The sequence below is a fragment of the Varroa jacobsoni genome, unplaced genomic scaffold (genome assembly GCF_002532875.2).
Source record: "Varroa jacobsoni isolate VJ856 unplaced genomic scaffold, vjacob_1.0 scaffold_604, whole genome shotgun sequence".
Lineage (NCBI taxonomy): Eukaryota > Metazoa > Arthropoda > Arachnida > Mesostigmata > Varroidae > Varroa > Varroa jacobsoni.
The window spans coordinates 2,862-29,190 of NW_019213506.1; the positions used below are offsets into that span (position 1 = coordinate 2,862).

Here is a 26,329-nt window from a genome sequence, read left to right on the forward strand (position 1 = left end):
ATATATATGCGCTCTTCGACTCCTTCCTCGATTTTTTTATTTCTTTGACCACGGCATCTCTACATGTTCCCTTTATTTTTATCAATTTCTCTTTATTATAGTTTCAGCTTCTTATTGTTTCCGCACATTTCACCACGAGATGCATGCTTAATTCATTCTAGTTCTCCATTATCGCGTTAACTGATTATATAATAATGGTAATAAAAATCGCTATTATAATTATTTCTGAGTTTACCTTGTAATCTTCTACAGCACTGTCTTTCTTCGCTATCTCTATCCTTATCTTTAATTCGCCGTCATCAAGCCGTTCTGGTCTGCCTGGCTTCTAACAACTTTTTGTGGCTTTCATTACTCGCACTTCCTTTGTTTTCGTTTACGTTTCGTCCTTTTCGTGCTTTCCTATTAGCCCTTTTTCCTCAATAATGGTCATTATTAATTGGTCTGTCCGCTGGCTGGTTCTCTTTCCTCGTTAAGACGTGCTTTATAACACACACACGAAGTAAATTTAAAGCGTAAAACGCATACCCCATCCCATGCATACGCTTGGCTCAATAATATTTCGTATGCTTCGTGTGCTATTCAGTATCTGTAGCTCATTTCAAGTCTCTGAATTTTTTCACTGTAGTTTTCATCTTCTCTCATTCCCTCGCTTTCTCCTTGTCGCCGTCGTGATTTGATCTGATGATAAAAACTTTCAATCTTCGTTCTTTTGTCTCGCGTGCTTTCACTTTTTTCAGTGCACGCGTATATATCATTGCGCCACCGGTTCCATTGTATGCTTCCTCAAAATCATATTTGTGGCTTTCACCACGTGTACCTTACGTTACTTTCACGTGACTTTCTTGTCCTATTTGTTTCAGCTGAAGAATGGAGCTAACCGCTACTAGTCTGTCAATCATTTAAACGATCTCTCCATACTCCGCTTGTCGTTCTTGTAATCTTCCAAAACACAACGTTCATTCATTATTGTCGACAGCCCTACGTTTCCCTGCTGAATTCACTGACCACACGTCCTACGGGTTTTTCTACAAACGCATCCGGAAATTCCTTCCTCTGAAAGCAGTCTTTCCTATACTCTTCTATGCAGTCTTCCTTGACTGTGCAAGTTAAATCCTTCTCCACCTTGACACGCATATCCTGTAAACTCGGTTTACCACTGTGCTAGGTTTGTGCCAAGTGACAATAACGTTGTCAATGATTATAGTCCGCTTTCTTTACTTTCACTTTCTCAAAAACGCTTTCCTTTTCTTTCACCGAAGAGAACACACTGTGCACACCGGAAGCTGCCGCCCACCTTTCCAGGGTCAAAGCTCCATTTCCGTATTCTACAAACAGCGTTTATACTAGCATCATTTCCGGAGCTAATTGACTGCAGTAGATGTTGGCAGATTCATCCTATATAATATGATGATGAATCTGCACGTGCTTTTATTGTGATCCCTGTTCCTTAATATGGTATTCATTTATCTTCTGTATTTGTATAGTCACTCTCTGCCTCGAGAAGTTTCATCTGTCTATTCGGAAATCTGCCACGCCATGAAGACAGTGCCGGGTTAGGACCCCCTGTAGCTATTTTGTGGCCGTTAAATCTACCTCATATCCTTGTTGTTAATGTTGCTGTTCTTGTCGTCGTCGTCTTTTGCTGTTTTGTTAGATTATCAACCAATCACGCCTGTTGAGCCTGCGGCTGCCGGGGGCCCCGGGGACCACCTCCGCGGCCACTAGCCATCTGAAATGAACCAAATCGCGACAATCTATGATATGTTTTTGTACACCTTTATTGAGACATGAAGAGTTTTCCCAAAATTAATAATTCTTGTAATAATAATAATAATAATAATCATATAAGAAGGCCACAGATCAATAGTTGTGGCAATTGAGTATCATTTAATTTTCGAATAGTCATTTTATGAAATTTACTTTTCACTCATGTCAAGATGTTAAAACTTCGTATGGCAACCATAGTTAATGTGCCATAGACTAATTTCTTTTACGATAATTATTAAAAAATGCCTATAAAATGATACATGTGTATTGTTTACATATGTATCATTTTATAGGTATTTGAAGAAAGAAACGAATATAAAAAGTAACGACGGCTTACATGATTGTTAGTGTTACTTCGACTGTTTCGGGCGTCGTATCCGCGACCATATCCACCCTGGTGACCCCCGTAACCTCCTGAGCCTTGATGACCTCCATAACCCCTATCGTAGTTGTTTCGGGGTGCATAGCCTATACCTCTACCGCCGCCTCGATAACCACTGTAGCTTCCACCACTGTAGCCGCCACGTCCCCCACGGTATCCACCGCCCCATCCGCCACCGCGGTTTCGGTAGCCCCAGCTTGGTGGTGCGGCTACACCAAACGTTTCCTTGTTGATGCTTCTTTCGTGCCGCCAATCCACGCGCTGGTTACCATTCTGGCCCTTTTGCCGTTCCAAGGCCTCGCAACTGATCTGATCGAAGAAGCTCTTGCTCTTGTTGTAGTATTCGGGAGCAGGCTCGTCCCCGGCACCTTTCTCACTGCCGCTGCCACCCTTGTTAGCATCTTCGCCGGCACCGCTCTTCACGCCACTACTTTGCTCATCATCACCGTTCGCACCAGCCGCTCCGCTCGCTGATGCTCCACCACCACTATCGCCCCCGACAGTTCCCGCCTCGAGATCCACATCCCACTCAGACGCAGTGATATTGGCCTTGGCCATTTTCGACTCGAGTTCCTGGAACTCAAGATTTGCCTGTTCGAAATCGAAATCCTTGTCGAACTTCAATGGCTCCTTGTTAGGCTGCAACTGACCACGAAGTAGGCCGCGAGGTCCGCCTAGACCACCACGACCACCTCGTCCCATCCCGCCGCCTCGGCCGCGCATTGGTGGAAAACCACCTCCGCCGACACTACCACTACCGCCACGACCCCCTGTATACCCACCATGCGCCGGTCCCTGAATGCCGCGTCGCTGTTGGAAACCAGCGTCCCTCTGTCCGTGGAAACCCTCACGAGGTACAGGGGGCGGACGGGGTGATGGGTAGCCAGAAAACCTTGAGCCTTCACCGCTTCCACGAAACCCACTCATATTGTTTCCTCGTTGAACCTCCCGCTCGTCTTCTTCATGCTCCAGCGGTCCGCGTCGCTCACCGCCGCCCCCGCCACTGGTCATCGCTTTTCCCAGAAGATCGGGACTGCTATTTCGTGAACCAGCACCTTCATTCAAAGATTGTGCACACGAATCGACTTTGGGAGCGCCAGCCGCAGGTGGGAAACCCATTGGAGGTCCATTCGGTCCAGGCAGTTCAGGACCTCGGCCTCCGCTAAGACCAGCTCCAGGTGCCAGCATTGACGGTGATAATCCAAGGCCGCCACCAAACGGTGATCCGCCCATGTACATGGGTCGAGGAGGCGGAGGACCTTGGTTCGCGTATGGTGTGCCAGAGAAATCTCCAAATGATGGACCAGGTGGACCGGGAGGTCCAGGAGGACCCGGTGGGGGAGCCATTGAATGGCTCACTATGGCCGGATCCTGCACTAATGATGCAACCGGTGGCTGACATACCCGCAGGTCTTTAATGTCCGAGGCTGTGAAGGTAATAAATTCGAAGATGTCATCACTAGGAGGTACTGGAGTATCCGTTTTTCGATCCTCTGTGCCAAAAACGCGTACTGCAATAGGCAATAGCAGAAAATAAAGTTTGATCGTTATGCAGTTATGCGATGTCACGGGAAATATTCATGATTCCTCCGTCAGGCACCTTACGCTTTCGTCGTCACATAACCTTAATACTATCAACATCGAGTATCCAGAAAAAATAACAGTGTAAAGCAACTCGAAGCGAAACGGGACCAAAAAACAACAATTGTTAATGAGGCTCCCGGCAAGAGGCTGGGATGTCATTCCAACAGCGGTTACCATACGATATCAATGAGCCCGACTGGATGAAGCACACGCTGCGGGTTTTTTGATCCATTAAGATGATCTAGCAGACAAAAACCTCTAGCAGAACCAGCTCATCGCGTAAGAACTATATACATATTAATTCTTGAAAAAGTCAGTATGTTAGGAATTTAAGTTTTCTTTATCTCCTCTACCTTGTGACGAACTAAGCGAGCTCAAAGAACACTCGTAAGAGTAGTACAACGTATCTTACTTAAGTCACATATCTAATGGGATAATATATAAATAGAAAAGTATTTATATAATGCACTAAGGGTTTCTTTCCCATTAATTCACAGGCCACATGCTTATGGTGAAGTCTGCTGTCACGCAGTAAACACGCATGCTTAAATTTTAAAGCTTAAAAACATTTTCCTTGTTACAATGAACATCTTTCTTACTACGACGTGGTGCTATGATACCAGTGACAAATAAACGTTTAAGAAGCCTAATAGCACAACTTTGTGTCGCCTTAATTTGTTTCGCTTCCTAAATAAGAGCCCAAATCGATAATGTGGAACAAAAAGCTTACCCTTAAAAAGCGCGACGGTACTTTCTTTCGAATCGATGGTGTACAGGATTCCTTCATAGCGGATTTCAGCATTAGAAATAAGGCTGATCTTTGAACCTAAGTACGGAGTAGACGCAGCCATTTTTCTATAAATATGAAATCGCATATTAAAAAAATGTTATTGTCATATACATACCAAGAGCCAATATCAGTGTTTATTAACTAGAAGAGATTTCTAAATTGTACGAAATATTATATCAAGTATGCTCGTAGATTGACATTTATGCCACGCACCAAATAATTCCAACTATCGTTACGACAAAGGAGTGGTTACTTGCGAGGGCTCAAACTGCGTGACATGAAATGTGAAAAGAACTACTACTTATTGACTCCCCATGATTAATAAGCCTCATTGTGCATGGTGAATACCTCACTAAATTTGTACGCCGTAAGCTTTTTAATAGAAGCACAGAATATATACAAGAAATATTTATTCACACAAACTGTGTGAATTCTTTCTTTAATGTATCATCAACACAGAGCGTATGCCTACCAATTAGGGCCATGTAATATCTGTAAAGTCAATGTTTAAGGAATCTGTATTAAGTTAATAATTTGCGTAAAACAAAAGTAAGCCCATACTTGAGGGTAACAACTTCATTCCACCATCAGGGTTGGTGACGTGCAAAACCTAAACCAGAATGTCGAACAGCTTGTTTGACTTGCGGAAAATGCAATCTCCACCAGTTGAAAACGATAATTCAAGAAATGAATTACATACACAGAACACACGTGTGTCTTAACACATCGAAGTGATTTTTTCTTTAATAGGCATCCACTTATCTACTTAGTTGAATAACCAGCTCATAGGAAAGCTAAAAAATGTTTACGAAATTCATGTACAAATCGCATATTGCTCATAAGAATAAAGGACGCTTCAACTGTGGAATTCAGTCGCAATGTGCGAAGGATTTTGCTTTTAAGTTCCGTCCTAGGGTTATTTCATGCAAGTAAAATTACAACCATCATATCGTTCAACTGCTGCTTCCCGCGTCTGCTGCATCAAGTTGTTGTTGGTGCGTGCACGTCAGCGAGACGACGTAGAACTTTTAGTCGACACCTCACACAGTTCGTGAGGTCGATGCAATTCAAACTTAACTATAACCTCGCGGCAACCGTATGTAAGTGATAAAAGAGTGAACGCTTCGAACAGCTGCTGAGTAGCAAGTTCCAAGTTGAGTCCCAGCGCCAACGCTGACGAATCAGACTGGGCAATTATAATTGGTTCGCCGTAATCCCATTGACACAGACGATTTAAAATGAAATTCACGGACATGTATGTTTTTCTCCCGATACAAAAAAAAAAACAATTTTTCTAAATGTCCTGACTGTAACTTGTCGTTACCCATATTCATCATGTGTCGGTTGTCATATCGCGATGCTCAGTTGGGCAACGGTATGGGAAAAGTTGATGAGGCAACGGTGGGTACAATGGACTGACCGGCAAGCAACCAATCACACCATATAACAACACCAACATACTGCTGCGCTCTCAAACACATAACGGACAACGTTCTCAGGCACCACCATTAATAGAACAAGTGACCACCGATGCAAGCGTTTTGGTAGTTTTCACCAGCAAAGAGGCACAGGTTAGTGGCGTTCCCGCAACCGCACGATTAGGTACAGTCGCTGGTCGAGTGTCAGCTTCTGTAGCAAGACGACGCTTCCAGTAAAGAAAATAACACATCGCTGATAGATGACAAACAGCGAATATGCCAATAGACGGTTATTTCAGATCTCATCTATACAGTTACGGCGTAAGCGTTGTCAGTGAGCACTAAGAGCGACCGTAATAGTGATGCCATCTATATAAAGTCGCAACACAGAAGACAGCCGACATACGATTAGGTAGTAGAACCGACGGTTTCACAAATTTTCTATGGAATTTCGCGACAAATCACCTGCTGTTTGGTGGGTTGAGGGCAGCCGACTACAGTTGGCCGCGTTTTACCGGGCTAGATCAGTAGCTGCAGCCCGATTTACGCGGATTTCCGGCGACAATTAACTAGCACTGTTCGGTCTGGCCAACAAACTACGACGGACTCACGGCAAACAGCACGAATTACACGGCAACCAAGCTAGACTCCTGCAGCAGCAGCAGCAGCAGCAGCAGCAGCTCTCCTCAGTTTTGTTTACCCCCTTGCTGGGCGACGACCGCTCCAACAGCAACAGACGCTGCTCGCTGCTCGCAACAGAAGTCTACTTTAAGTATCTAAAAAGAATAATGCCACCCTTTTTCATACACGCTTCGTATTTAAGATTATGCATTAAGCCAGCTTTTCTAACTAAGGAGTCGCTGGCGTAATCACCTTATTGATATTACTGGGAGACGATAAATCGTATATGAAAATCTCTAAAGAAAAGCAAGTTCTTGAAATGATACCGAGGCATGATCCGTTGCTTCTACGCTTCTATGGCGAACGATGAGAGACGCCACTTACGGTGTTTTGCTGAGGCGGGCAAATGTATAGTTGTAGTGGAGAGGGGGGCTATATTCTCATAATGAATGCTTATAGTGTGGAGATGCCGGCATCTATTAGTCCACTGACTAATGAAACCGCTCTACATGTTATTTATAGCCTCGTTAGTCCATCCAAACTGGAGTAACTCTATCAAAACAGAATTTGGTCTGAATTTTGAAATGAACCGATCGAATCAAATAGACGAATACATGACCGTATTTTCAATAAAACACATATGATTCCTCGATGAGGTGTCTGAACCAAATTAAAATTGAATGGGTTTTTAAAATATGTGCTATGATAACGGTTACCCTCCTTCTCTTGTCCTTTTTCTTTCAGTGCATTATCCCGTCGTCAAATTGAAACGCTACATTTGGGTATGATAAAGTTCGAAGTAATACTTGGTGTAGAAATCATGTTTATATTTCACAGTGTATTTTTTATTGTGTCGAACTTTACAGGGTGCTCATATCTATCATTGACAACATTTTTGCCGAGTTGGTATAGTCTACGCCGTAGAAATGCTAACATGATACACTTACCACTAAAAGCCGAGGTTTACAAATTCGAGCATTTTATCAAATAAGCTATCTTAACTCCACCTAAACCAGGCTAACGAAACATGCCAAAAACTGACGATAGGTCCTCCAGCCTATGCCTCTGTAACGGTAATATCGCGACACACACTGACCTAAGCCCACAGCACAGATCAACAGATACCATATACTTTTAAGGTTAAAGTTTGTCTTAAAAGTCTATTAACAACAAAAACGCATTCACACACTTTTTACTACTCTTCCCACTAATATTCGTATCGTCTTCAACTGTCTATTTCCCAGATACAAACAGTTTCTTCTTGGGTAAAGAAAGAAAACAAGCACTACAAGTATAGCCATCTCGCAATTTATTTTTTGGACGGTTTTCTTAAATTCGAAAATACGCACCTTCTTTGTTCACAGAACATCTTTAATAACATCCTGATAAGCAACAAATACCTATGTTATAAGAAAAATACGGAAAGTAATTTAATCCGGCCAAATAACTCGAAGTAATGCGCACGCGTATTTTATCAGAGCAAAGCTTGAAATAGAGTTGTTTCTAAGTCTCTTCCGTAAATTCTGCACCTGAAATGTAAAATGTGAAAACGACATCAAGTTTAATTAAAAATAAGTGATATAACATTTTACACATAAAGTATCGGATTAAGCTTCAATGAACCATTTTCGATAAATTAACGCTGATGTGAAAGGGAATTCAATTGTATATTTTTGCGTTCAAAACAGAGCACTAAAATTGATAATTTTATGCTAAAAATATGTTACAGATTAATACATAGATCACTTCTGCTTTGACGAAGATGTTTCTGCGTTGTGTTAATAACGTTTTATAGGACCTATAGAACCTTGTAAAATTATAGACAACTATGAAAAACGCATAATAGGTATAATATATAAAAAGTGCAGTTTGTTTGTTTGTGTACCTTCGAGGTGTTGCTATATTATTGTATAGTATTGTTAAGGAACAAAACACTGTTATAGTAACCATCTCTGCCTGAAATATGCTAGAAGAATAAGTGCATTATTGTGTATTTCACTAGATATGGAAAAATAAGATTCACGAAAGGTTCATTTTTTTCTTCTTACCATGTAAAATATTCTGTGATCCTTTATCATTCAAGATTAAGTTCTGGCATGTAGCCCCAGTCTTTTAGGAAACGCATACTATCCACAGTTTTTCCGGATGGACTGAAACCGAAATAAAGAGGCTCAATGTGAACGAATTTGTCAGCGAGAGGGAATCCTTTGAGTTGCAGTACAGCCTTTACAAGCGTTCGTGTTAAATATTACTAAAGGCCCAGTATATATGAATCCAAAAAATTAAGATATAATGTAGGCTAATGTTCATTGTTTGTATAATCATAAGACTGCCATTTTAGATCTGATTAAGTTAATATTAAGGCTAAAACCTCTAAACGATTATAAGAACGCCGAAGAGTTGTGTTCACTACTGTGACGTAAATGTTAATTTCAGAAATTATAACTGTCGACATTTGTACACTCTATTAAAAGTAGAGGTAGATCCTTTTAAGGGAGCGTATCATTACCTCAGGTAGGTTACATAATTGAAACCTAATGATACTGGACGCAAGTGAACTAAACTATAGAATGCTAACATAACTTTGCAGAATGAGCAGCTAAATAGAATTGACTGGATTTTATATATAATTTAAGAAGGCCCACAGAGGGCGACTGTGAATCCAGGTAAAATCAATGACAATTTTTGCCATTTTTGAAATGAGAACAATGGTTTTTATCATTACCCTTTTGTTGATATCTTGGCAATGACAAAACTAAATTTGTCGACTGAGGAGAGCTGGGCGTACATATCCTCGATTAAGAATTAGTCTAATTAACGTATAGGTTTGCGAAAATATTAACAGCAATATGTGTAGAAAATGATAATTATGTTTCAAACAATCCCAAAAATGAACAAAAAATAGGACCAGGATAGAAAAAATCTCAAAAATTGGTGACAATGAAGCCATATAAAAGCCAAACCAAAAGTTTCAAACTATCAAGAGCTCTGTGCATGACGATATAGAATTTCGAATGTAGTCTAACAAAGTAAGTACAGCAAGCAATGCATAATTTCAAATATTCGAAGAAAGCCTGAATTTCTATAATATAAAAGTTTACTTTGTATGCGTCTGATGCACTCGTCGAAGAGCTGAGCTTGTGGTCACTACGTGAATTGGTCAGTTCTGGTAGCTGGCATTAAATTAACAGACTTGTAGCTATTGAACGAAGAGATTAAACCAATTACATAATCATACAACATTTTTTGTTATTTGCACAGTCAAATAAAGTAAGCTTTTATCTGTATACGTTACGTAAGAGTTTTACTTAAACTGCTGAATGTGAAAATATATTTATTATACCAATATTCGAGGCCGATATAGTCCCGATAGCCAAGCTCGTTGAGTAATTCGAGGACGTAATGATAATCGATTTCACCAGGAGCGCTCGGTTCCGTACGTTTTGGGGCTTGGGAAATTTGAACGTGGCCTATGTAAGATAATGCAATATAGAACGACTGTTAGAATAACTTTTATATGTATCATATATTCGTAATCTACTGCAATTTTAAATGTACCATGTTCTTATATGGCTTAAGCGCTGTATCCTGTTAATCAGCGTTAGATGCCACGCATCAGACGACGAAGAAGGTAATGTCAGGTTAGCTGAGACTCAAAATGGGGTGTGCATACAAAAAAGATTGATAGAGACAAACTACTGCCCGAGGGTCCCGCAAGAATTATATGGTGTTGCTCAAGGCAAGACCAATGTGTGCGAGCTTGAAGAAAACTGAACATACGTGTACCGTACAGTCAACATGGGGTCAATTTGCGCTAGGGGCAAAAAGGATTTTTCGCATAAAAACTTTCCTGATTTGTAACTCTCATGTATGAAACAGTACGTGCACCGTATTGGTGGTTGCCGTAGTCACTGCGACAGACAATACGTTCGGCATATCCTTTGGTTCATAAAAGTACAGGCAGCGTAAACGCATATCACTAATGCAACAGGCCAGATAACTCACAACCAATGGAATAAACTGTATACAATACTTAGAATCGGAGCAGACACTTTGCTTTTTGCGGGTTTCGGCGGCGATCTGAAGTGAGTTATGTTGTGGGCCTCCTTTTGGATGACCCTCGTAATGATATCCTATGGTTGAGATCCGTTGCGGCTCAATATACAAGAACTAGAAGAAGCTGGGTCATGGGTGAAAACCGTTTAGTAAGCATTTCAAGGAACATCATGATGGATCCATTCCATTGAGTTATGCTAGTTTTTATTTTCCGTCTAGCTCTATCTATTCATCTAGTTTCTTTATTTTTCACACATTCGTCCGACAGTGCTCCGGCAGCTTCTGGACAGCCATACATATATTAACATTCCTTATGTAATTTCACTCTCTATGGTTTCACGAAGTAAAGCACTAAAAAGATATGCTTGCTCATCAGTTGCCCTTTTAAGCGCGTGAAAAAAGCCGTAACTATATGGACTTAGATCGGAAGTTTAAGCTGGTTGAGGTCAAGGTTGAATATTTTTTTACTCAATCCAGAAAATCACTGAGAGATGGTAATGAAATTTGGCGTTGTCATCAAGTAACCAGACTGTGTGTTTGATTGCCGTGCGAAAAGTTAGTGAGCCTTTTAACGAGCTAGAAAAAGCGAGTCCTATTGTTTGGTTTTTGGTGAGTATATCATAGGAGCTAATGCCCATTGATGTGCACTGCAAGTATTACAATAATCTCATGTCCGAACCTAGTTGAAACTAATACCAAACTCGATTTCCCTGCAGGGTAGCGCCATTTTCTCACCTCATTCCCCTCCAGCTGTCGGTAGAGATTAAACCGTGCCTCGTATATGGTAACCATATGCTTCAGGCGCATTTTTTGTTATTAGAGTTCCGCATATGGCACGTGGAATATACCACAAGTATTTTGAGTTGGCCCGGAGTCAATTCACGGAGAACCAATCTTTTAACCCGTTTCCGCACTGCAGTGGTTAAACGGTAATTCTAGAATCTTTGAGTAGTTATCAAGCATATTTTGTCTGCTTCGCGAGGCGCAGTTTAAAAGCTTTTCAGTTTCAAAGTCCGCCGGATTTGCTTGTACCAACCTAATCTACACATGTATGGGAGATTGGGGTAAATTTGATTATTCTTAACGAATTCTACCCTTTATGAAAGGACAGTACATACTGAAGTTTACTAACTTCCTATGAGTATCATAAGCGCATGAAATTTCATTAAAATTTATTAGCGAAATTTACTAAGATGTCGACGAACTGTTTTTTTGTTTTAGTATATTCGAGCTTTTGCTCATAGTTTCTAGTTGGTTGCTTCAGAAATCTCATTTTCGTAGAGCTGTCTGATCAGAATTAAGCTACTTCATTCAAAACTTTATAGTTCAATATAGTGTTGAAGTTAACCTAACATAAAACAAATAAAGTCTACACTTATCTATTATTTATAAAATGAGAGATCCGGTCTGGCCTTGGTTTACTGGGCCTTTATAGTACGTTATCATATGATCTATACATTAAGTTACTGTATTTGTCGTAACGAAATCAGTGGCGTATGTAACCATATTCCAAAATTATAAAGTAACTTATAGCTTAATTTGAACGGTGTAGAGGAAGCCACCTTTGCTGAAAATTTGTGCTTGTATGTTAGTGTTTACAAATGTAAATCTAGACTAGATCGGGCATCGCAGGTAAAAGAGTGAAGTGTGAAGTACTTTCCGATTTTATTAATTCTATTAGTTTAGCATTTTAGTTATAGCCAATTTTTAGCTAACCATCGCCTGAATATTCAGTTCCTCGGCCAAGTTTCCAGCTTTTCAATCAGGCCCCCAAAGGGTTTTCTGCAGCAAGCAAGATTTAAATAAAAATTTATGACGTATAGTTAATTCTTCAGGGCAAAAAGCATTTGAATTTTTGTTGATGATGCGCCGAATGATTAAGAAAATGACCATCTGCCAGAACCTATAGAATATTAGGAATATATATATATATAGCATAAAAGTCGATGATCACTTGCTGGGTGTTGTGTTATCAGCTCATTTCTCAACAAGCAAAACTAGGCCGAACTGCGATTTAGGATTAATGTATGAACGTTCTCACTTACCGACAAATCTGGCGAGCTGGGAAATTTTTGTTGAAAGATTTCCGTGGAGCATTTGTAGATGGAATACATCAAGCATGATACGAAGGTGGCGGGAATTTACTTTTTTTACGTACTCCAGTGCTTTGTCGTAGCTCTTCAGAAAATAATCATCCCGAACCTAACTGATACATCCCAGTATTTTAATGTGATAATTTTTTTATACTAATTCCACGGGATCAGGATAGCCGCAATTCTACTCTCACCTCACGTTGCAGGGCAATGTAATAAAGGTTTCACTTGGGCCGAAGTTAATAATAATGAAACACACGTTTCTATATGTTGTTGGACTCTTCCGCACCAGACTGGAGGCTCTTACCACAGAAAAATTACTGCCTGTGACTCAATGGGAGCTACTTAGAATATACTATGATAGTAGTTAGTAGAACAAAAGGTCAGTGAAAGATAACGCATTTTTTTGTTTGTATTATATAAGCAATATATATATATATACCTATATAAAGTTCTACAAAATTCGCTTGTGAAACTTCTTTTTGCCTAGAGAAAAGGCTATCCATAACAAAGCGAGTTAATCATTGGCCCCATTCCGAAAGCCCCGCAACATGAGGTAATATGGTTTTGCTTAATTTTGTTGTCTTAAAACAGCAATTTAAATAGGATTACTTTTCATGATCTAAATAATCACATAGAGTTGCGCTTCTTATACAGCAATGTACAATCATACACTAGTTAGTACATATATGTTTCTTAAATGATGGTGCATTAGTTTAAAAAATGTTGGCGTTGAGAGATATTAAAATTTACCTGTGCGCACAAAGGCTCAATAAGGCCCATAATGCCTGCCCCCTGAAGTTTTTCAGCAGCGTAACACAAATTATAAATGTACATGGATTCCATTTCGGGCGCTGTAACCCCCTGCTGTGAAACTCCGGCCATAATATGTACCTTTATAGAGTGCACAATACCAACATGGATAAAACATTATTGTCAAATTATTACTGTATTGTCCACGTGTTTATATGTTTATGTTCCGCTAAAAAATATATAATAACGATCAATTCGACCAGGAAGGCATAGCAGTAGTTCGATAGATACAGTTTTCGAGTTAATGATTCGTACTGAGAATCACATATAGTGTATAGTAATGGTATACAACAATAGACTTTTAAAATATTCTAATAAATTAACTTGTTAATCACAGAGCAGATAGAACGTTGTCCTAGGCAATCGGAGACAAGCGTAAGTAAGAAAACACTCCTTTTTCGAATACTGATTTCCTCCACTAAGACTCGTACTTAATGTATTTAATTTTAGCTTGACAGAGAACTATTGTCATAGTAGACTTGTAGTGGTACACTCGAATCATATCAGATGCACATTTCTCCCATCCGACTACCCTCTGGAGTAGACTATTTGGAAACCTAATTAAAAACAACACATATTAATATTGGTTTCCGTCAAATGTGTGCATTTTAGAAAATTGGCTTTTTACACATGCTCTACAGTGAAGTGTCTGTGAAAAACTTTCAAGATGTTGTTTTCTTTTACCTTTTTACAGTTGAGGGCCTTTGCGTAGCGGATAGTTAACTCAATAGATTTTTTAAAGTCCTCTTGCCGATTAGGCTGGCATGCAAAGCCAGCATCTCCATGACCCTTCCCTATTAACATTAAATAGACACTACCGTTTTATTTCGCTGACTATTCTATTTTTAGTAGAAGGTAGGTTCTTAGATGCGTATGCGCTTTGATGCTTTCTCGTTTCGCCACAGGTTTACCACATTTGTCCATATCGTTAGTAAAATGATATATTCTATTGGCATCCATTTAGCTGAACGGCAATATTCACTCAGCGATTTCGATGTGTAAAAACACACGTTTCGCATTAGAATCAGACATCCATTGTAAGTTAAAGAGAATGGTTACTGGCTCTGACCCGGTTTTTTTCAGCGTAATTAATCGCCTATCAATCGCGCTATCAATCATAACAGTGTTTATCACGCCATGTTGCTTTGCATAGCTAATTAAAACTTTTCGATATGAGGCGAAAGACAATGACAAGCACCTTGAAATGAGTTGATGAGAACTTGCTCGACACCAGCGCTATATTTTGCCCTTACGAGATCCTCAATATTCGAGTCATAAGGAAATTGGCATTCAACGGCACGGAAGCCCCGTCTACCCGCTTCTTCATATCGATCTGGAAGATTGGTCAGCTCTTTGAACATAAGCGAAATGTTCGGGGCAAACTTCAAACCCATCCTTGTGCCGCGAAACAACGACTCCTAGAAATTAAAAGCAACAAAGCAGGTTAACCAAACACAAGTGATAGATAATATAACAATGACTGTGAAATCAGCTATAAATTAAAAGTTGGCTGAATCGCTTCATTCAATATTAGACATCAGCAGTTAAGGGACAAAAACTAGGTGATGGATAACAATTAAGCGAAAGTATTATACTCATTTCTCTAATATTTCGGGTTGTTTTTTAATGCACGCTCTTTTTATGGTTAAAAAGGTGACACAAAAAAAAACTATTGACTTTCTAATTGCACTTCCACTGCTTTAGGCATTAACCCAAGTTAGATAGTAATCTAAAGAAAACTATAGCTCAGACCAAGTATTCATATGAAATGTATAGTACCTGTCAAGCAAGTGATGTTCCGTATATAAGTTACAATCTTGGAGGCAAAAAGGATCTTTCGGAACACGCTTCCGTATCACGAGTAGGTAATTCACATTACAGCTCTACAAATTCGCGAATGAGAGCAGTGACAAGGCGACATTGGCGAAACAACTGGGAGGGGGGTCTCCGCAGCTCTACCATTTGTCGATATGATAAAATTCTACGGGTGGATCCAACTGGCGATTAAAACGCTGGCTTTTCCTATTATTTGTAGCAAAAACGGTGCTTATCATTGTCTAGCTAGGAGTAACTATGGGTAAGAATATTCGCATTAAAGTCATTTGTCACAGGTATAGCCAAACGTCTTGTGGTGGCTTGTAGCGATACCTCCGTTCTAACAAAAAACTTGTCTAAGCAGGCCGGTAGCAACAGTGCTTATTTGTCAGATGTATTGCAATTATGAGAACTAAATAATACCATGTTAATCCTGTAATGAATCCCCGTAGTGACTAAAATAGCCGCTTTGTAGCGGATAGAACTGACCATCTTGAAAACTATAGAAAAACGAGTACAAACAAAAAATCGAAAACTGCCTTAGATTGTGTTAATTGGGTAACAGAAAAAGAAAACATACGTCATGAAGGAAAGTGTTCAAAAGCACCGTCAAAACACAGGGACGCTTAAAAGTCTCTCTGGTTTTTTAGAAGCCAAATGGGCATAAACATCATTTATGCTTTTAGACACAGTGTGGCGGAACGGCAAAATTGGTGTATTATTATACTAGATAACACGTCCGTCAAAATGAATAATGGACTGACAAAGGACCGAAACAATTATCATCAAAATTTTGTTTGACTAGGTTACCCTATTTGTTACCGCATAGCCTCACTTTTAATAGAAAAACATGCGCCAAATAAACATAAAAAACTCAGCAATACAATTAAAAGAAATAGAGACAGCAAAACACAACCGAAAAATTCTGTAAATATCACGACCAGAACCGTGTCCCTACACAACTGCAATGGCACGTACCCTTACATTACAGTCTCTTTAGCTGATACTCAACGAGATTGCAAATCGATTGTCACCGAAGCTGAAATACCCTTGTTTAGATATCTTTCTGTTTTCACCTATTAATTTAACATAGTATATCTACAAGCAGATTCATTGTTAAGATAGAAGTTGTTTCCTTATTATGTTTATAATACTGATAATTATAATTTCATGTCACGAATCGGCTGGCAATAATTCGATATTAAAAAAAAACGATTTAAACTACAAATTATTTTACTACTGTACAATAAGTCGAACGTTATAAACTGCACCGGAATACACCCAGCAATTGCGAGTCAAAAGTACCGATGCTCGTACGGACGAAATTCTTTTTGTGAGCTCTATGAAATGGTAAAAGAATGCGATGACAGGACGTACATTGTCGCTGAATGTTGATGCGTATGACTCCATTGTATGAATTTTGTGCTTTTGACAGTTGCTTGACAGTTCCCCTAAATGAGCGGACACGCAGGATTCGATGTTTTTCACGAATTTTTTACTACTACGATCGGCTGGATTAGAGACACATACAGGCACTGTGCTACACTTTATGAAAATATGACGCTCACCATGCTTATCAAGCAACCGTCGGTACAACAGGTATATCTGCCCTTGGTAGAAAGTCAATTGTAAAAAGAATTAGCCTTTTCGTGAAGAAGAACATCGCGCTGTCATCAATCTCGGGCAATTTATCGCGTGATAATACAATGATGCAAGAATGACATTATTACATGTTTCAGCTCTCCATTTTAATGGAGAGTGGTGCTATATCTCTGACGACGATACTTTTCGATTACTAAATTGGAGTCGTTTCTGTTGGAGTACTTTTATTCACGAAGCGTACGGGAATGTGCATTGTCCGAGATCTGTGACTGCAAATTGACGATGGTGTTACTTATGTAAACAAATAGACGACGAGGCTATTATGGGACACCAGCCGATTTACTAGGTATGGTTAAACAAGTATTGTGTTATTATTAAAGTATTGCAAATTATAATGTTGAAATGTACAAATGTAACTACTGCTTGTACAGCAAGAGCGGAACAATTCAGAAAGATTTTAGATGACTTATTTTGCGTTTCACTCGATTCATTCATTCATTCATTCATTTAACGCGTCCATTCTTGTCCGTTATTAATACGCGGTCTAATACCTATCGCTTATGCATAGTAAATAGCTAGATAAAGATCTCAAAAAAAATTGTTCATATTATAAGAGACAAAGGACTATTTAATATTTGGCCTTACACAAACGAATGTTAGGAGAAGATTCGTGCGAAATCGGAGCTCTGTGGCTCACGTTTAGCTTAATACCTCTGAGTGGTAAAAATAACTATTAACCAAGCGAAGTGGTCATTCTATATTCGAAGGTATTCACTAATTGTATAACAAGTAAGAAAGAAATTTAAATTAAAAAAGCTGGGAAGGCCCTACAGTGATACTTTGAAAGTAGTACTTATCCAGTAGTAATACCAGCTGGAAGTCTTTGTGTGTCCCGCACGACCAACACAGCTTTTTTCAAACGATCATTTGTTGGCAAGCTTGCCTTCGAAAATCCTCTCCGAAGGCGTGTTTGACCCTCTTATAGATTTACTCTTCATATGTATTAAAATGTGTAATATTAATACGTAATTTAAATGTTTGGCTACAATTGTTTTTTGAGTACTATATATTTTCATGTTTAGAAAAATAATAATTTAGATAGGCGGTTGGTATGTCGTCTAGTATTGGTGGTCTTGCTCAGATTTACGGCACATTTAGTTAAAGTGATTTGCTATAGCGCTGGTGGTACACATTCTAAAGTGGTTAGATTTACAGCACAACTAAAGGTGTTTCATTGAGAAGATTGGAAATACAAACGTAAATAAAAGACAAACATCACTACTACGTAATGTAAGGACGCTACCTTTTTAATCAGGGATCCATTGCACTATCACGTTTCGAACGACAATGGTTGTGTTAGGCAACATGGAACTGTCTTGGTACTAGCTTAGTGCTTATGTCTAACACTTAGGGACACGTTATAGTGTAGGTTCGAACCCGGACATTTGACAGCCTCATCATAGAACCTGTCGTATGTAACGATGCCTTACAGTAGTATCGAATCTAAAAAAAAAAAAAAACATTAAGATGGAATAGTGCGTAGCGGAATGAAATTAAACGCAACATTATTACCCGATATTTCAAAAGACACCAATTCTTAAACAAGTGAGTAATCCTACAACGTAGGTAGTCGTAATTTTAATTCATGCGTCCGCAGTAGAACGCGCCGCCTCTTTTCAATAGCGCACAGTTCCCAACAAATAATCGGTTTTAGGCGTAATCTAACGATATGTTAGGAAAGCCAACAGAGATAGGGCAACGCTCATGGATTAGAAACCATTGTAAAACATTATAGCGTTTCTCAAATACACTTATGTCACCGTTCGAAATGATTTGTTGGACCCTTCGATCAGTAGAATCCTGCCGCTATGCAGCGGTAGCGGCACCCTTATGCACCGTAAATCATTCGCACATAACGACACAACCCTCATCAGCGTGCAAGACCCCGCGAATATAGCTTACCAACAACAAAATAATCGCTTGTCCTACGATTTACTTGTCATATCACGACGAGTACAGTAGAAGGCGCACAGAACACACCTGGCCTAAACATCTGTTCTCCAGAATGTAGCATGCTGCTGATGTTTTTTGCATTCCTTTTTTGTACCTGAAGCTTTTTTTTACTAACTCACGTGGTCAATCCTGTGTACTTGTCGGAATATCGGTACATGAGCAATACGATGTAATCCTGTACAGTAATATCTATAGGATTTTATGCTGTTGTTTGCCATAGCTTTATAATATTGTAAAGCTCAATGGAATAGACAATGAGCTGTATTTCAAACTCAATGCAATTGGACATCATGTATAATGTTAGTTGCGTAGTTTTTCTCCAATTCATCATTTATAGATGAATAGTATCTGTGATTGAAAATACCGTTGGTATATAAAGAACAAAAAATATCGAAGTATGTGGACTCTGCACAATTTTGGTGGTGAGAAATTACGCTAGTCATCGCGGCTTCAAAATGCAGGTTTGTAGCCCTCAATCTGCCAGAGTATCTTAATTCAGGCGATGTGGCACTTCGCTCGTTAGATGGCCCCTGTTGGCGTATGATAACTTGCAATAGCATCCTTGAGCGCCTTACTTGGGTATACATACCTACACGCGTACACATTTCTGTGTGAGATTTTGGCATCCCCAAGTCTATTTGATGGGTTTAGTAACCTTAAGGTGTGTTATGTTATTATTAGCAAAAGATAGTAGGAGGCCGATCAGCATGATGTATAAAAAATACTCGATATAATCACCGTTGAGTGTTTATAGGCCTTTGACGGAACTTCACGACAAATTAACAAGTATTCGTGGAGCTCTCTGGGACAAGGAGGATATCGTACGGTTTCGCAGGAGTCGGTTGCCACTACTGCTACTGCGGACAGTTAACAGATCAAACGAGTCAACTCTTAAGCTAGTAAGCAACGAAACAAATATTCGAGATACTCACTGCAACATTATGAAGCAAGCTATAGAAGCCCTATAGAAGAAATAGTGAAACTGCAAAACGTTGCAGCATTCGCGCAGTTTTCACTGTGGGCGTTTGGAGCTAGTGGTGATCAGAGCGAAAACATCCTCTAGGTAGTTATACAGCATAAAATTGAAAGACAGGCAAAGAAGTATACGCATCTCTATACAGGTAGAAAGCTAATAGTTAAAAACACATTTACAGAGGAGAGAGTTAACAGATTCGCGTGACCTAGTGTGACGCGTCAATCCCTATGGAAAAACCTATAAAGCCGTTGAAGTAGGTTTAACTTCTGCCTCAGACTCAAGCTACGTGACCAAAAAGGCAAAGCGGTGGAACAGGCTATCCTAGAAAGGTTCGAAGGCGGTAAGCCTACTTCTAAGGCGTTTGAGAAACCTTTATGAAAATAGTATTCTTTAAACATACAGTTGATCCAATCTAATCAGCGTCGAATATATTCAATGCCCACTAGGCTATTATGGCTACTATGTACACAGCTAATCAGATGGAATTAGTCGCTGGTATAGCACCCTGGCATATAGCAGACAACAAGCTTCATTAGGAACGACCCTTTGAGTCCGGTGATGTTTACGCCGCTTGCTGTAACTCTACATAGCAGTACACAAAGCCTCCATCATGCCGTAAACATCCGGATGATTTTGATGATTACTGTGCAGTAGCAGGTTTCTTTTCCAACATGCATTGGTTACTTTGTTTACATACGTTAAGTAAATCGGTTGTGTAATTAGTCCATGGCTTATGGAGACCATTACACTCCGACTAAATAAGGACAAGAGGTAATAAGACACGAATTTACCTGCAGATTACTATACTGTCATTTGTTGTTGTTATGGGCAGGACGCCATGATGATAAGTGTCCGACGATCATCGTATGAATAACATTATTACCAACATTTCAAAACGCAGAAAGGTAATTTGAATCGGATGATCATTTTTCGAGATACTGTAGTAGTAAAATTGAATTATCATAGCGTATTGAAATAGACCACCAATCATATTGCTCGACATAGTATGTGCGAACAAATAAAGTCGCCATCTCTTAAATTAAGGAAATGGAACAGCAGCAGTGAAAAAGCTGTATATCACTCATTTGCAGGTAAAACTGCAATATTTGAAAAAAATACTTTTTTTTAATGAAAAAAAAAATGCAGACTCTCACAATTGGCACCTAAAGAGGTAATTTGTTTTTGCTGGAGCTGAAACCTATCACTATTTGATGTCCATTCCAAGCTTTTTGTAAACTTCAAAAGATAGTTTTTTTTTTTTTTCGTTCTCTTCGCTACTTGAAACAATGCTTAGTCATAATAGAAATTATCATGCAAAAGATCTAATAGCGTCATAGTTATCTGGAAAGTACTCGTGCGAGTTTGCTTTTTGTTCGTAATATTTGATCGCTTCAACGTTACACGAAAAGTTTTGGTCCATCATACAGATGAAGCTTAGTTGGAAGGTGTATTGAAAGCCATGGCCATTGGCGTGACAGAAACCTGTTATCCTATCACCGCATGATGGGTGGAGACGCATCAGGTACTGGCCGCTTTACTCTTGCCGTAATGTAGAGCTTAGAATAAGTAGAAAGAACGCATAATGAATACTTCTCGCGACCTCAGTTTCAAATTTTCGCGCCATTTCATGTTGCACCATAAAAACAATGAGAACTGGTGACGTCTCCTGGGGCTTATATAAAAATGCCGCCTTATGAAAGAACTCCACACGGTAAGTGTTATCATTTTTTGTTCAATTCGAACATTGTTGTTTTCGTTTCTAGAGGCTAGTGCAATATCAGCCCGTACTCTCCAAATACTGGCAGAAAATTAAAACCTATCCTATCACTCTGGCAATCCGAACTCTTCTTCTGCGCCCGAGTTTCAAAGCCATTTTAGTCCGGATCCATTATCTGCGAACTGTTTATTCTTTACTAGGTCCTGACTTCGACCTGCTTCAGCGCGTTCCCTTGTTCATGCGCGTCCGTATTGCGTGTCCGAAAAAGTGACCGTATCGAAACGATGTCTCTACAAAACGAGCACGCCACGGATGTTCTAATCTACATGTCTAAACAAATAGAAGTTGGTCATGTATTTTCATTGAAAGCGCACTGTAAATTATCGAAATACAAAATACCGCACACTAGAGGTGGAGTTTGCTCCCGTTAAACATGGCGTAGAGACCGATTTTTAGCTAAAACGTTTTTAGTTCTCATAATGTATGAGAATGAAATCGGTCAACAGATTACTTCTAATAAGGCAAGCAACAGCGATGGCTAATCTATACGCTATCGACGCTCTGCAGTTATTGCAAAAAAGATAAATACATGTATTTCTAAATTGAGCGTCGTGACATCGTAACTCTAGGACTTCACAGAAGTTTGAAGCATTCATTATTAAGTATGAATGTGAACTGTGGAAACGGAAGTCCTTAGAATGTTTAGTAGGACATATCATTGGTAGATTTATTTACACTGATGTAACTCAGATGTTTGCCATCATATCACTAAATTAAGCAAGCTTCCAATGAATTTGGGTATAGGACTGGTTTATCGGGAACTGAGAATATTTTTGACAATGAAAAACATCATTTAATCTACCTCTTTGTTTGCATTCACATTGTTCTTGTTACCAATCGCATGTCACTTGACCAAAACAGCTTTATCAGTAAAACAGAATCGGCAGCGCACGTAGTTTTCTAATCAGCTAATGCCCTTCTTGCGGAATATATAGCATCATTTCTCCAACTACGAATAGCGGTAATAATAATGGTCTAACTAAATATGGGAATAAATATCAGCGTTTTGATTGAAGCCTATTAAAAGTTTCTAAGTTCACGGAGATTATCGAGATTTGTTAACCTCAATAATAAACAATCGCTATACGATTGCTGGCCTTGTCGACTGGATTATGAGAGAAACTCCGCTCCAAAATCGGGGAGACTCACAAATGCAGATCTTGATTCATGGCTTAACGTATAGCATGCACCTTAGATAGTTACTATTTAGCTTACACATTTTTATGAGTTATAAGACCCTGTGATGGGCTTGATACCGAAAAATAGATACATTTAAGGCACAAAGACCTCTTATATATAAGTGAGCTATACTAATATAGGTTGCACTGTGTTACTATGTGACGCTTGTCACTATAATAATAATAATAATGTTGTTTTGATTAACGACAGTCGACCAATAGAGAAATAAGGCCATCTCTGGTTTTTAAGCTAAAATTTGGAATTTTCACGAAGAAGTCTTCAACGGTCTCAACTCTGATCTGACATGAGTGCCAGTGGACGATAAACACTACGGCAGTCGTACAAAAGCTACGAATTCTAAAACTATTATACATTAGGGTTATAGGATTAAACGGTATGTTATGAATGCTATAATCGGGATGAGTTTTTATGTTTACTAAGAGATGAAATTACTTAAAGCTTAACCAAAGTCAATCTTTACGATACATTCAGTATCGTTAAGAAAGGACCCAAGCGATACATGGAAAAAGAATGGCACCACTGAAAATGAATATTCCTTAACTAGGGACAATGCTACGATACTTAATCATATTTCAGGCCATTCTTCATGTTCGGTCTGAGGCGCCACCAACGGGTGAAGTCAGTGGCCAAACAGATGTGCATTGCGACTAGCTCTGGCTTTTAAAGAAATTTAATATATTTTATGTGTATTTCAGTGTTTTGACCCTGGAAGTGAGTATGTGAAACTCTTCCTTTTTATGCACATGTTTGCAGTCATAATTCAGACTGAAGTTTTCTTTTTACGCAGATCTCATTACAATTTCCATATGCCATATGCTGCTAGACTTCGGGACAAGGGCTACAAGTAATTACTAAATAGCGAAAATAATTGTTAACCATTACAAAAATAAGTAGAAGTTGTATTTTGAAATCCAGTCGCCAACTTGAAATAGAACTAATAAATGCATTAATAATAGTTTCATTATACAGACAAGCTTTAATTTTTTTTTCTGAGTACGTTTAAGGTGGCTTTCGAATGTGTTTGCCAAAATAGATATATTCGTAAATTAAAAACAAAGCTATTTGTTGTAACTAGATTCTATAAAAAAAAATAGGATCTCAACAATTCATGCGGCTTCAATATTTATAGGTAAGATATACTTGTCTCAGCGGTGATTCTACCAAGAAGGATGTTATACCACGGATTTTTGAACTAAACGCGTAATAATATTCTGCGATGCAAATCGTCGTTATATTATCATCATATTATCCTAACTTCATTCAGGTATTTGTGAGAAAACAATACTCGTGAGTAGGTCCGTTTTTTTTTATTGGTAATCTCCGTTAGCGAGCATAGGATTTACAAATGAACAAGTTTTAGATGATAAGTAAGGTGAATTAGGATTTCTCAAATGTAGTTCCAAAGCATCGTTGGATTCATTTTAAATGAAAATAAAATTACTTGATGTCACATTTGTGTACATATACAAACGAATGCTAAAAACTTTTCAACGGACGTTCTGGAGCTGATTTGAATGTGTGTGGCTCGTATTTCGTTGATATTTCCAGTAGATTGAGAAGTAGCGAATCCATAAAATAAAGAAACATGAAAAAAATAATTAAAATTAAATAAAGAGACACCTTTTACATATATCGATATATATCTGTATATGACTTTGTTTTAGCGTCGAAACAAAAAAAAAAATAGTTTGAAATGTTTGTTCCTATAATGGCTATTAGTTTGACAAAAGTATAGTTCCTTACTAATCCGTAATAGCTAATTACAGCCCAGACCAACTCAGGGTTGTGCAAAAATCTTTCCGTTTTCAGCTGTCGTAAGCATCGAAAGGCTTTCCGCATCAAATAGGTGGGTACACATACAAGGACACTGACTAAAGTTCACAAAGTGAGACACAGGCAGAATTGTTTAAGTAAAAGATAAAGTGTTTATGATAATTAATAATGTATAGTCACATCAATACAATATACATATAGTGGCTTGAGAAGCGTGCTCATCGCATCGGAATGGAATACGTTATTGGAATAATTAGTTTTGTCGGAGCAGATCATAGCGAAGATGACCTATCACGCGGATCCGTCAGCAGCACTCTTCAAGTTCTTCTCCGAATTAGGTTTTCATGCAGTGAACTATGTCATTAGGACTAAGGCGGTAAATTCAGGCAGGCGAAGAGGCTAAGAATTGCGTTAAATAAAGCATTTGTAAATGGTATAGTCAATAAAGTTCTTCGCGATCGCGTCTCCGTTAATCTTGGACTGGTTAATTGTTAAGTGATATAGCTGCCCTTGGTATAGATTTGCACAATATTTTTGGCATAAAGCGCGTTATGGGGATTAAGCCAATTCAAATCGTCTTGGCTATTATGTCATTATTTTTTAGTAATTCGGATGTGTTTACGATATCTATGCTTGTAGCTTGTAGAAAGCATGATAACGCATTTATATATAGAATTATATCTTGTGAGGTACGCGCCGCGAGATGTCTAACACAGCATTGCAAGGGCGCGTCCTATCTTCACCACACTTACTTCAATCAAAAATTATATGTGAGTTTCTTATGAGCAGGCTTAGCATTGGGAACATGGCTGCACAGGAAGAATCGTGGTCCTCAAGCTACACCGGTGCCGGTGGCGAGGAGTCTATACTGATCCTTTTGACACGTTTGAGAAACAGCTTACTACTGGTAGATAAGGGCAAAGAAGCGACGATTTGAAAGCGAGCAGTCCTCCCATGGACAGAACTCACTGCGGGTACGTGCTGTAGGAAGCCATAACGCAACAAAAGCTTTGGATCGCGTTCACGATTGTCTGAACTAAATGGTATGATCGGCAGAGCTCCAAGCGTTTGGGGTTCATCCAGGGAGGCCAGACCATCTTCTTGTGAGGACGATAGACTTTCCCATTTGGTCGCCACCTCAGTGCAATCACTTCCTGAAGATAGTGTTAATGTGTTTCCGTGAGCTAAATAATTCATTTAGGTCTCAAATTTAATGAGTCAATTGCTAACTAAATAATAAAATTATCTAGTGCCAACATTCGGTTATTCTGGAGCAGTGGTTTTTGATGCATAACTGTGAACTTATATGATCGTGTTGCACTTTTACATATGTAAGATTCATAACTATAATATCACACTTGGTTTCTGAAAATAAGTTGGGATAGAACAAATTTTCAAAACGAGGCATCCCTATTTGAAATTACAGAAAAAAAAAAATTTTAAATTGCAATTACAACAATTCAATACGTTAGTTTCTGTCAACATGAATTGCTACTAGTTTTTCTTTTCGTAAGTTTTACTATACGCATACAAAGGTCTATCACGGATGGACTTTTTTTGTCATCTATAATAACAACTTCCTATCGGGCTCGAAGCAGTGACGGCTTTGACTGATGACAACTACTTAGCGAGAATAAAGGATATCTTGT

At 39.0% G+C, this 26,329-nt stretch overlaps 2 protein-coding genes and 2 long non-coding RNA genes across 8 annotated transcripts; 2 read left to right on the plus strand and 2 right to left on the minus strand.

The window, feature by feature from the left end:
* Positions 1-1,238: 1,238 nt before the first annotated feature.
* On the minus strand, positions 1,239-6,637 carry tral (LSM14 family protein trailer hitch). Of its 2 annotated transcripts, none has more exons than XM_022835710.2 (4): positions 6,407-6,637; positions 4,464-4,588; positions 2,105-3,660; positions 1,239-1,729 (listed from the first exon to the last, which is right to left on the minus strand). In XM_022835710.2, exons 2-4 carry the CDS (start codon positions 4,582-4,584, stop codon positions 1,667-1,669), a joined length of 1,740 nt encoding a protein of 579 aa, XP_022691445.1. In that variant the 5' UTR covers positions 4,585-4,588; positions 6,407-6,637; the 3' UTR covers positions 1,239-1,666. The 2 variants fall into 2 exon arrangements, with proteins under 2 accessions (XP_022691445.1, XP_022691447.1); XM_022835712.2 differs by lacking the exon at positions 6,407-6,637 and adding an exon at positions 5,466-6,363.
* Positions 6,638-7,848: 1,211 nt separating this feature from the next.
* Gip (hydroxypyruvate isomerase-like protein Gip) lies at positions 7,849-17,044 on the minus strand. 3 transcript variants are annotated; one of them, XM_022835708.2, is made up of 8 exons: positions 16,908-17,044; positions 14,723-14,942; positions 14,209-14,318; positions 13,465-13,605; positions 12,664-12,820; positions 9,906-10,032; positions 8,611-8,712; positions 7,849-8,091 (listed from the first exon to the last, which is right to left on the minus strand). In XM_022835708.2, the coding sequence occupies exons 1-7, from the start codon at positions 16,908-16,910 to the stop codon at positions 8,637-8,639; spliced, it is 834 nt and encodes a 277-aa protein (XP_022691443.1). In that variant the 5' UTR covers positions 16,911-17,044; the 3' UTR covers positions 7,849-8,091; positions 8,611-8,636. The 3 variants fall into 3 exon arrangements, with proteins under 3 accessions (XP_022691443.1, XP_022691442.1, XP_022691444.1); XM_022835707.2 differs by lacking the exon at positions 16,908-17,044 and adding an exon at positions 16,717-16,897; XM_022835709.2 differs by lacking the exon at positions 16,908-17,044 and adding an exon at positions 15,304-15,476.
* Positions 17,045-17,178: 134 nt separating this feature from the next.
* LOC111261874 (uncharacterized) lies at positions 17,179-25,946 on the plus strand. Of its 2 annotated transcripts, XR_002681257.2 has the most exons (4): positions 17,199-17,287; positions 24,037-24,171; positions 24,717-24,753; positions 25,470-25,946. It is a non-coding gene; the product is annotated as an uncharacterized LOC111261874 (long non-coding RNA). The 2 variants fall into 2 exon arrangements; XR_002681259.2 differs by lacking the exon at positions 24,037-24,171 and having other exon boundaries at positions 17,179-17,287.
* Positions 20,849-23,880, plus strand: LOC147753268 (uncharacterized). Its single transcript, XR_015311713.1, has 2 exons — positions 20,849-21,641; positions 21,848-23,880. It is a non-coding gene; the product is annotated as an uncharacterized LOC147753268 (long non-coding RNA).
* Positions 25,947-26,329: the final 383 nt, after the last annotated feature.

Excerpts from the sequence above, each read along its gene's own strand:
- tral (XM_022835710.2), bottom strand. The coding sequence starts at position 4,584 with ATGGCTGCGTCTACTCCGTACTTAGGTTCAAAGATCAGCCTTATTTCT. Across the intron at positions 3,661-4,463 it reads TACCGTCGCGCTTTTTAAGG|TACGCGTTTTTGGCACAGAG; the intron begins GTAAGCTTTTTG and ends TGCCTATTGCAG. Across the intron at positions 1,730-2,104 it reads GAAGTAACACTAACAATCAT|ATGGCTAGTGGCCGCGGAGG; the intron begins GTAAGCCGTCGT and ends GGTTCATTTCAG.
- Gip (XM_022835707.2), bottom strand. The coding sequence starts at position 16,749 with ATGGAGTCATACGCATCAACATTCAGCGACAAT. Across the intron at positions 14,319-14,722 it reads TCTCATCAACTCATTTCAAG|GGAAGGGTCATGGAGATGCT; the intron begins GTGCTTGTCATT and ends TAATGTTAATAG. Across the intron at positions 10,033-12,663 it reads CCAGCTCGCCAGATTTGTCG|GCCACGTTCAAATTTCCCAA; the intron begins GTAAGTGAGAAC and ends TATCTTACATAG.